The sequence below is a fragment of the Thamnophis sirtalis genome, unplaced genomic scaffold, assembly GCF_051295495.1.
Source record: "Thamnophis sirtalis isolate CommonGarterSnake01/CBP01778 unplaced genomic scaffold, rThaSir2_p1.2 scaffold_2, whole genome shotgun sequence".
In the NCBI taxonomy this organism is placed as follows: domain Eukaryota; kingdom Metazoa; phylum Chordata; class Lepidosauria; order Squamata; family Natricidae; genus Thamnophis; species Thamnophis sirtalis.
The window spans coordinates 10,142,481-10,153,592 of record NW_028261382.1 but is presented as its reverse complement, the minus strand read 5'-3'; the positions used below and the strand labels follow the sequence as shown (position 1 = coordinate 10,153,592).

Here is an 11,112-nt window from a genome sequence, read left to right as displayed (position 1 = left end):
AGGATGGAAGGCTGAGTCAACCTTGAGCCGGTGAGATTTGAACCGCCGAACTGCAGAACTGCAGTCAGCTGAAGTAGCCTGCAGTGCTGCATTTAACCACTGCGGCACCTTGGCTCTCTAACAAAAGGTTGCATGTCGAATTAAAAAGAAAAAAAATCCAGCCCTTTTTTTGTGTCTTATTCCATGTATGAGAATCACCCCAGTTTGGCTGAAATTCGAACACAGATACAACGGGACGCCATGGAATTATAACAAATTTTACTTTAATGCAAAAAAAAACAAAGCAGGCTTTCGATGCTGCACGTTTTACAACCATCTCCCTGTTTGTGTGACATTTTTGCTTAAATCGCTTGCAAATTAAAACTGGAAGGGTAATCGCCTTGCACGGATAAACACAGGAACAAGCCGGAGCATAAAGAAAATAAAAACCACAAATGCAACCGAGTATTTCCCCCCCCCCCCATCATGACATATTACTGATATTCATCACGGTGTTCGTCATTGGGAACAAAACTGCACGAGTCAGGAAGAAAGATCAGCTCCCCTAGGCCAAAGTCGGATTCTCCCAATGGCCCCGTTTTCTTCTTAGCAAATTACAGGCGTCAAAGATTAAAAAAAAAAACAGCGGAGTAACGGACTCGCAGCTTAGCTGTTCTCCTGTAACGTCACCGTCTCCTGTCTTCTGGGTTAAACGTGTTGCCTATAAACACACAAAAGATTTCTGCACAAGGTATGAACGTTTGCAATGTAATAAAATGAAGGCTGCCTTTAGAGAGCCCCGCGGCTGCGCTCGGTTACACCGGAAGGGCCAAGGCAGGCTGGCGTGCTAGTAACGGCCGTACCGCGGCTCCTGGAAATAGGACCCGTAGCCGCGCTGCGGCCAGCCATGTTGAGGGTAGGACGGCTGTCCGTGATGGTGCTGCTGGTAGTTACTGCCGTAGCCTTTTTCGTGCCACTGCTCAGATCTGTAGCCCCCCGAGTGGTCGTATCGGGGTCCCCTGTTTCGGAATTGACGGCTATCTCTGAATCTGCAAAAAGGGAAACACGGCACGGTGATGTCAGAGCTGGAAGCCATATTTACCTTTGGGACTTCAGGCCTGCCATATTTACCACTGTGGGAAAATGGGAGTGGGGATTCTACAGAGTGTGGGTGATATATACCATATTTTTCAGAGTATAAGACGCACTCTTTTCTCCCTCAAAAAGGGTGAAAATCTGGGTGTGTCTTATACACAGAATACAGCATTTTTGGCTTCCCGAAACCCCGCCCCCTTTGCAAAAATGGTCACGGATAGCCTTTAGAAGGCTTTCAAAGAGCTCCTGGGGGCTGGGGAGGACAGAAATGAGTGAAAAACGCTTGTTTTTGCCCCCCCAACTCCTAGGTGCACTCTATAAGCCTCCTAAAGGCTACGCCTGCCCTTTTTTTGGACAAAAAATGGGCCTGTTTTGGGGAGATCTGCTCTTTCCAAGCCCTAAGCATTTTTTTTTTTAAAAAAAACCCTGATTGAAGTAAGCCCTGTTTTAACCCTGGAGAAAGGTAAAGGTTCCCCTCGTACAGATGTGCTAGTCATTCCCGACTCTAGCGGACGGTGCACATCTCCGTTTCAAAGCCGAAGAGCCAGCGCTGTCCAAAGACGTCTCCATGGTCATGTGGCCGGCATGACTCAATGCCAAAGGCGCACGGAACGCTGTTCCCTTCCCACCAAAGGTGGTCCCTATTTTTCTCCTTGCATTTTTTACATGCTTTTGAACTGCTAGATTGGCAGAAGCTGGGTCAAGTAACGGGAGCTCACTCTGTTACGCGGCGCTAGGGATTCAAACCAATCTTTCTGATCAACAAGCTCAGCCACTGAGCCACGGCGTCCCCACCCCCCCAAAAAAAGACATCCAGAAAAGACCTCAATTAAAAAGGGAAAGGGACAGTAAAGTAAACATTGGCACAAGGAGTGGTGGGGCAAAACATCTTTTCCTGGTTCTGATGAGGAATCTTGGGGGCTAAACCATAACACAATACAACAAAATAGAATAGCAGAGTTAGAAGGGACCTTGGAGGTCTTCTAGTCCAACCCCCTGCTTAGGCAGGAAAAGCTGCACTGCTTCAGACAAATGGTTATCCAACATCTACTTCAAAACATCCAGTGTTGGAACATTCACAACTTCTGGAGGCAAGTTGTTCCACTGGTTAATTGTTCTCACTGTCAGGAAATTTCTCCTCAGTTCTAAGTTGCTTCTCTCCTTGATTAGTTTCCACCCATTGCTTCTTGTCCTGCCCTCAGGTGCTTTGGAGAATAGCTTGACTCCCTCTTCTTTATGGCAGCCCCTGAGATACTGGAAGGAAGGAAAGTGGGAAGGAAAGAAGGTGGGCAGGAAGGAAAGAAGGAAGGAAGGAGAGAAGGAAGAAAGGTGGGAAGGAAGGAAGCATAGAAGAAAGGGAGGGAGGGAGGAAGCAAGGAGAGAAGGAGAGAAGGAAGGAGAGGAGAAGGGAAGGAAGGAAAGAAGGAAGGAAGGAGAGAAGGAAGAAAGGTGGGAAGGAAGGAAGCATAGAAGAAAGGGAGGGAGGGAGGAAGCAAGGAGAGAAGGAGAGAAAGAAGGAAGGAGAGGAGAAGGGAAGGAAGGAGAGAAGGAAGGGAGGAGAGAAGGAAGGATCTCTCCTTGATTACTTTCCACCCGATGCTTCTTGTTCTACCCTCAGGTGCTTTGGAGAATAGCTTGACTCCCTCTTCTTTGGGGCAGCCCCTGAATCATATGATGATCAATTGGGGGAACTAGGGATATTCCAGTCTAACAAAGAGAAGGACTAGGGGTGATATGATAGCAGTCTCCCAGAACTTGAAGGGCTGCCACAAAGAAGAGGCAGCCAACTGATTCTCCAAAGCACTTGAGAAGTAGGGCAAGAAATAAGGTGTGGAAGATCATCAAAGAGAGATTCAAGCTAGAACTAAGGAGAAACTTCCTGACAGTTGGAACAATTGGCACAACTTGACTCCAGAAGCTGTGAATTCTCCAACACTGGAAGTTCTCAGGAAGAGACGGGATGGTCGTTTCTCTGGAATGCTATGGGATCTCCCACCTTGGGCCGGGGATTGGACTAGAAGGCCTCCAAGGTCCCTTCCAACCCTATTATTCTACGTTCTTCCCCTCTGAGACAGGCAGAAAAGGCAGTTCAATTCAAACAAGCTCGGGAGGAGTTGCTGGGCAGGGTTGATGCCTTCACATTGGCAGATCCCAACTTGTTAAGGTCTTCTCAAGATCTTGGCTCTTTTCACAAGAAAAGCTAGGCTGGCTAACAGACAAAAATGATATAAAAACACTATCAAACTTCTGAAGGGCCACGCCTTATCCGCCCTTGTTCTAGAGAGACAAAGCCAAGAAACCAGTTGTTCTGAAGACTCCATGTCACGTCTTGGTTGACATCATCTACGCTCCCACACAGTGCGGTGGCACCACCAGAAAGAAGCCAACATCTAACTTCTTCATATCAGTCTCAACTATCGCCGTATGATTGCAATAGCACTTAGACTTATATACCGCTTCACAGTGCTTCTACAGCCCTCTTTAAGCAGTTTACAGAGTCACCCTATTGCCCCCCCCCCAAATCTGGGTCCTCATTTTACCGACCTCGGAAGGCTGAGTCAACCTTGAGCCTGGTGAGATTCGAACTGCCAAACTTCTGGCAGCCGGTGATCAGATTCAGATTCAGATTTAGTTTATTTGTATGCCGCCCTTCTCCGGGAGGGACTCAGGGCAGCGAACAACTCCGAAGGGGAAAAAGGGGACACAGACACAATACACGTAATTAAAATACACAAAAGTCATACAGCCATACAAGTCAAGAGGGGAGTAGAACTCATCAACCCCAGGCCTGCCGGCACAGCCAGGTTTTGACGGCTTTCCGGAAGGCCTGGAGAGAGGTGAGGGTCCGAATCTCCGCGGGGAGTTCATTCCAAAGGGCCGGAGCTGCAACAGAGAAGGCCCTCCCCCGGGTGGTAGCCAGATGGCATTGGCTGGTGGACGGAACCCGGAGGAGGCCGACCCTGTGCGATCTAATGGGTCTGTGGGAGGTAATTGGCAGCAGGCGGTCTCTCAAGTACCCAGGTCCAAGTAGCCTGCAGTTCTGCACTCTAACCACTGTGCTAAATATTTAGCTAAAAACTAAATATGTGGTCCCTTTTATCATAGCCCTCTGGTAGTATACCTAAGGATGCTCTGTCGCAACCCTTCCAACAAGCAAAGTCAGTGGGGAATGCAGACTCATTTAACGCTCGTGTTACTAATTTGACAAATGCAGTGATCCAGTTAACGAAAAGCAGCAAAAAAGGTTGGAAAACGGGAGGGGGGGGGACTTACTTCACAAACATTTCACTGAGCACAATTGGGCTCAATTGTGTTTGTAAGACGAGGCCTCCCTGTACAATGTCCACATTTTCCCATCCATACAATAAAAACTTTTTTTTCCCCTCTAGAAAAAAAGCAGCTGTAATACCGATCTCTGTATCGCTGGTTACCGCCAGATCTACTTCGCCAGTCTTCTACTAAGGGAGGTGGGTCAGCAGGGCGTTGAACATACTTCTGGTACTCCTCATCTTCAGAGGTGAATCGATGGCCAAACTTATTTTCGTAATTCTGGAGGATCTCCGACACCGATGGCAAACTCGTGTCTCTGAAAATTCAGAAAGGACCTTATGAAAAGTCTGTAAAAGTTAAGACATTAAAGTTACCGACTGTTCTGACTGTGGCTTCCGGAGAGCATGAAGCAAACTTGTTTGCTTCTAATTTAAGAATCGCTTCCCTGCTGGAAATGGCAGCAACTATAAACAGATGACCACTTTATGCCGTACTGCTATGCCCCAAAGGTGAATTGTGCTTTTATTACGCAGTGCACCATTTTTCTATCTCACTAGCTGTTCTTTCTGGAGGTTTTTTATTAGGAAAAAATCAACTTAACATTGGCAGGTGATTGCACCAACAGATTTAGAGTTTGCCACCTGCATCTTCCTAAACCCTTTTTTTACCCTTTAGATCTTTATAAATAGAAAATCTGCTTCTTTGAAATTTTAAATTTCTTGCTGTAAAGCCTTTGAAAAGGGAGCGCTTTTGGGAAATACAGGTAGTTCTCAACTTATAACAGTTCATTTAGTGAACATTCAAAGTTACAACGGTACTGAAAAATGTCACTTACGACTATTTTTCACAGTTATGATTTTTGCAGCATCCTCATGGTCATGTGTTTTCTGACCGAGGCTTCCCAAGAGCATGAAGCAAACTTGTCCCGACAAAAAACCCTTTTATTAATTTTAATGTGAATTCTGCTCATTCACATCCAGCAAAGTCTTTCAAGGGAAGATTTACAGTCACAGACCTTATCTGGCTTGGAGAGCTGACAGGCGGATATCTGCAGAACTTGGCAAGAAGTCTCGGAGAGTCACAAGCCAATTAAGCGAAGTAATTGTCTCCTGCAAACTCCACTCCCCTTTCGCTCCTCTTTTATTTCCTCTGGGAGGGACCATTCATCATCCACCTGTGGCTTTACTCCCAAATCAACCCCTGTTCTTTAGCTGTTTCCTTCGGCTGGCAATGCTGTGCATGCGGACACTGGGAACAGGCTCCAGCTGTTCATCTGCCTCACTGATGTCTGACTCTGAAGGCAGCCGATAACTGGCATAGGGCTGTGGCCTCATCTCTGCCTCCAACACAGAGCCCTCATCAGAGCCTTCTCCAGACTCCAGGACTGGCCCAGGTTCCTCCCCAACCTCCTCACTGTCCAAATTTGGTGCCAGCTCTGCTCCCCACTGGCAGGGCACAACACAGCCAATCTACAATATACAGTTTTGTTCTAGCTGAGATAAACTAGGTTTGGCAAGTAGTCACAGCATTTCAGTCTCCTAAAAGCCTGATGGATTTAATGTAGACCTGGAATAGGAAAAAAAAAAACCCCCACACAATCTAAAATGTATTTCTGTGCTTCGAGTCACAGGGAGTCGGTGACATGTTTGACATTTCATCTTCTGCAGCTTTCAACAATGTGAAAGGATTTCAGCAATTGTGGGCGGGCTATTCATACAACTGCTATAGAAAGGCTTTCCTAGAAAACAAGGTTACTATCTCAGTTTGTGACCCACAAAGTTGTAATCTCTAGGTTATTTCTAAAGCATGGTCTGGTCACTCAGCTCTTTTTAGCTTGTTGCGATCTTGTAAACTCATCTTTGCGATTACATTTCCAAGGTAAGCTAATACATCGGGACACTGGGGCTCAGGGGCTAAGACGCTGAGCTTGTCAATCAGAAAAGTCGGCAGTTTGGCGGCTCGAATCCATAGCGCCACGTAACGGAGCGAGCTCCCGTTACTTGTCCCAGCTTCTGCCAACCTAGCAGTTCGAAAGCATGTAAAAAATGCAAGTAGAAAAATAGGAACCACTTTTGGTGGGAAGGTAACAGTGTTTCGTGCGCCTTTGGCGTTGAGTCATGCCGGTCGCATGACCATGGAGATGTCTTTGGACAGTGCTGGCTCTTCGGCTTTGAAACGGAGATGAGCACCGCCCCCTAGAGTCGGGAACAACTAGCACATATGTGCAAGGGGAACATTTACCTTCACCTTAAGCTAATACATTTCAAATATATTTTGGTTGCGGGGTCCTCTCTGAGCTTGCTTGTTTTCTTCCAGCCATTTCATTACCCTAACTAGTTATCATCATCAGTTGCTAGTAAGGAGTGTTGTTTGCTGTCAGTTTATATTTTGGTATCTTGCCTATGTACGTGGGTGGGATGAACAGACAGACAAGACAGTAGAATATAAACAACAAACTGCACTCCTTACTAGCAACTGATGATACTACCTAGCTTGGATAGTGAAACATCTGCAAGAAAAGCACCAAGCTCAGAGACCACCAAATCCTCCTCCTCCTTGCAAATATCACTCCTTACTAGCACTGATGATGTTACCTAGTTAGGGTAATGAAACGTCTGCAAGAAAGCAAGTAAACTCAGAGAGCACCAAAGACCCCTCATTTCATCCCTGAGCTACAAATATTTTCCTTTATTCATCGTCCACCTGTGGCCTTACTCCCAAGTCAAACACTGTTCTTTAGCTGTTCCCTTCGTCTGGCAAATCTGTGCATGCACATACTGGGAACAGGCCCCAGCTGTTCGTCTGCCTCACTGATGTCTGCCTCTGAAGGCAGCTGATAACTGGCATACGGCTCTGGCCCCCTCTCTGCCTCTGACACAGAGCCCTCATCAGAGCCTTCCCCAGACTCCAGGGCTGGCCCAGGTTCCTCCCCAACCTTCTCACTGTCTGAGTCTACTGTCAGCTCCGCTGGCTGCTGGTGGGCCACAACACCTGCTTTCTAACCTGGTGCCTTAGCCACTAGACTGATAGGCCTAATATTGCTTGTCTGGTTATGTCCGTATATTGTATGAACTTAGCTACCTCGATCTTAAACCATGAATCTGTTTGCAAAGCTAGACTACATTAGTTTATTCAAAAGCATGGATAAATAAGCCGTGAGTCATCCATAAACATCTACAGCTGTTTACAGTTTTATTCACATTACCATTTATATAAAGGTTTTTCAATTTTCCCCTATGGAAACCACGTGCTCTTAAAAACAACAGCATTTGGAGAGCAGCTTACAAATAAAATGATTAAAAAAAAAAAAGTAACTGAAATGTATAAACAGGGACAGGAAAGCAATAGATATTGTGGTAAACATATTAGGGGCACTATAAATAAATCAAGTTGTTATTATACCCATTGCCCAGGTCAGGATGTAGCAAATACTGTAGGACAGCCAATTCAATTACTGGAAATTGTCTCTCTAATCTTAGACATAATATTTGGTTTCTTGTCTTTACGCACTTGAGCAAGCAGAATAACATGGGCAGATAAACTTTTATAAATTCTCATCGTACCACATCTGTAAACCATTAACATAGGTAAAAGCCCATAACCACATTTTTATCGGGGGAAAAATGTGGAAGGAATTTGCATGTTGATGTATAAAGCTATTTCAGGATGATGTGCACAAAAACAAATACTTTTTAATCCTGAAACATACACATTCAGTCATTTAAGATAAATGGGCGTTAACCACTGAGAAGCTAGTTATATTTAGACTTTATGGCTTGCTCTGCATTCTGTTATCTTGGTTTGGTATTTTGCTTTTATGGCATACACTGCATTATTGTGACACACACACACCCACAGTCATCCAAAAAAATTTTAAGATAAGGAAAATGTTAACAGACAGACCTGTTCACCCAGTCTTCAATTATAGGAGGTGGATTGGAAGAACACTGTAGGTATTTTTGATATTCCTTATCCTCTGTAGTGTATCGATGAGCAAACATACTTTCATAATTCTGAAGCACGTCAGTGGTGGAAGCCATTCTGGAATTCCCTGGAAAAAAATAAATATATATATATAAATCCCACCATCTGTTATTTCCTGAAAACAAAACACCTGTGTAATATGTTACATTTGATATTATCGACAAGCTGGCCATAGAAAACCAGTTCAACATAAGCAATATTTTCTATATTAACTCATCCTTCCATCCTTCCGAGGTGGGTAAAATGAGGACCCAGATTGTTGGGGGCAAGAGGCTAACTCTGTAAACTGCTTAGAGAGGGCTGTAAAAGTATTGTGAAGAGGTATATAAGACTAAGTGCTATGCTATATAAAGCACTATGAAATGGTATATAAGGCTAAGTGCTACGGCTATTGCAAGCTAACTCTGCCTACCACCAGCAGTTCGATCCTGACCAGCTCAAGGTAGACTCGGCCTTCCATCCTTCCAAGGTGGGTAAAATGAGGACCCAGATTGTTGGGGGCAAGAGGCTGACTCTGTAAACCGCTTAGAGGGGAACGTAAAGCTCTATGAAGCGGTGTATAAGTCTAAGTGCTATTGCTATTGCTATGTCAAGCACTATGAAGCAGTATATAAGTGTAAATGCTACTGCTATGTCAAGCACTATGAAGTGGTATATAAGTGCTATTGCAAGCTAACTCTGCCTACTGCCAGCAGTTCAATCCTGACTGGCTCATGGTTGACTCATCCTTCCATCCTTCCCAGGTCAGTAAAATGAGGACCTAGATTATTGGGGGCAATATGCTGATTCTGTAAACCGCTTAGAGAGGACTGTAAAGTTCTGTGAAGCGGTATAGAAGTCTAAGTGCTATTGCTATATGAAGTGATAGCTGTCCTTTAAGGACTGTTGATCCCATAAAACACGTACTTATTCTGCAAGAGTAACTAATGGAACACACTATTTTGTTTTAAAAAAAAAGAGCAAAACCAACACTAAAGTATTGTTTAACTATCCTTATACATCATCTTCAGACACATTGCTGCAATGAGATATCAGGACAATCTCAGGAGACATTGCAGAAGGCAAATTATCAAATTGTCAGAGCTGCCCAACAAAAATAATTGAAAGTAACCGTCAACCCCAAGAGAAAAAAAAAATGTTTGAATCAAAGCAGAGAAGGAATGGAATGGAATACTCGGACGCAAAAGAAATGCAGCTTTTGAGCCAATGCAAAAGACTTCATTTCCCCTTCAACTATAGCCATGGAGAAACTTCTGTTGCCTTGGGGATGAGTTTACTGGAAGCCCATTCACTTCTGAGTAAATCTGATCAGGATGAAACCTCAGAAGGGCAGGGGAAATATTTACAATGGATCACAAGAGAGCAGGAAGTCTAGCCATCCTCCCCTCTCCTTGCAAATATCCAGCAAATATCTTCTATTTTTAAAAGGATGCATTGATCTATGGTAGAAGTTAAGGCATCAAGTTAGAGACCAGAAGAACTGGGATATAACTGCAGGCCTGACAGTGAGTTGTAGTCCTCCTGCCTTGGAGACAAAGCCAGCTGGATCACTTTATCTTATTTTTATTTTCTTTTATTTCCTTTCTTTCCCCTTCTGTAAGCTGCCCGGGCAGCCTATAAATAAAATTAAACCTTAAACCTTAAACTTTGGGCCATTCACTCCCACCCAGCCCTGGAAAGAAAGCATAGTGAATGCATAGTTCTACATGGGTGTTTTTGGAAACTTCCCCTGATCAGTGTAACTGCTGTTATTATATTGTTTGCCTACTTATACATGCTCTGAAAGAAGAAAATCTTAATGTTAAAAGTGCTAACCCTAAATAACCACCTGTTTACAAACCCAGTACAAAGTCTTATTGACACACAACTTGCAACTCTGACCAGAATGCTCAAATCCAAAGTAGAAAAAAAATAAGTGCAAATATTATATCAAAGAACCACCACAGAGAAATAGGAACATTGAGGATAAACTGGAACTTCTTAGTTTATTATCATTTATGCCAGCATCGGAGGCAACCGGGCTCTTTAAACCACTGCAAAAGAAGAGATGGGGCAGCAAGTGGTTGCCTTCCTGTCTTTGCTTCCCCCTCCCCAAGACCCGGAGCCGCTGCTGTCGATCCAGGAATTACACAACGGGCTTGTCATCATCACACAATTACACAACGAGTCACCGCGGGGGAGGGGGGGGAATAGTAAGATCAGAGGGAGGGAAAAAGAAAGCCACCCTGATCTGATCTCAGCCAGATCCCGCTCCACCCTGCCCTTCCCCCTCCAAACGCTCCTGGGAGCTGCAGAATCCTTGCAAGGTCCAGAGGACTAGCGCCTTGGCGCAAAAATCAAAACAATCCAGAAAAAAAAAGAGAGGAGACGCCAGTGAACGCCCGGAAGGCTGTTTTTTTAAAGGTTCCCCCTCCCAGGCTTTAAAATAAGCAATTATTACTATTATCATTATTATTATTATCATCAGCATCGCATCTTATTACCCACAAAGCGAGGCAAAGGGAAGAGATGCCCCCTCGCCGTCAATCCAATGCCGGGCGACGCCTCCCTCCCTCCCTTCCGCCCGTTCCTTCCCGGACTTCCGGTTCCGCTTCGCCCCCCCCTCTTGGAGGCGGGCTTGGAGGCGGGACGGTGGGCGGAGCTTCGGCACTGTATAAAAAGCAGGCCCGTCGCACGCGAGCGGTTCATTCGGGTGGATGCTGGCAGCGGTCGTGGTACCGCCGCCGCCTCGTTGGTTGCTTTGCTTTCTTTCCTGGAAAGCTTTAGGGATAAGCCTCCGTTCCA

The 11,112-nt window shown here is 45.1% G+C and overlaps 1 protein-coding gene across 2 annotated transcripts; it reads right to left on the bottom strand.

Annotated features, from left to right (window-relative positions):
* Nucleotides 1–454: 454 nt before the first annotated feature.
* On the bottom strand, nucleotides 455–10,892 carry RAMAC (RNA guanine-7 methyltransferase activating subunit). Of its 2 annotated transcripts, none has more exons than XM_087704252.1 (4): nucleotides 10,812–10,892; nucleotides 8,248–8,395; nucleotides 4,484–4,660; nucleotides 455–1,028 (listed from the first exon to the last, which is right to left on the bottom strand). In XM_087704252.1, exons 2-4 carry the CDS (start codon nucleotides 8,382–8,384, stop codon nucleotides 827–829), a joined length of 516 nt encoding a protein of 171 aa, XP_087560378.1. In that variant the 5' UTR covers nucleotides 8,385–8,395; nucleotides 10,812–10,892; the 3' UTR covers nucleotides 455–826. The 2 variants fall into 2 exon arrangements, with proteins under 2 accessions (XP_087560378.1, XP_087560380.1); XM_087704254.1 differs by having other exon boundaries at nucleotides 10,816–10,877.
* Nucleotides 10,893–11,112: the final 220 nt, after the last annotated feature.

Bases quoted from the DNA above. Each gene is read 5' to 3' on its own strand.
- RAMAC (XM_087704252.1), bottom strand. From the start codon at position 8,384: ATGGCTTCCACCACTGACGTGCTTCAGAATTATGAAAGTATGTTTGCT. The intron at 4,661-8,247 runs GTCTGTCTGTTA...CTGAATTTTCAG, and splicing joins ATTGAAGACTGGGTGAACAG to AGACACGAGTTTGCCATCGG. The intron at 1,029-4,483 runs GTATTACAGCTG...CCCTTTTTGCAG, and splicing joins AACCAGCGATACAGAGATCG to ATTCAGAGATAGCCGTCAAT.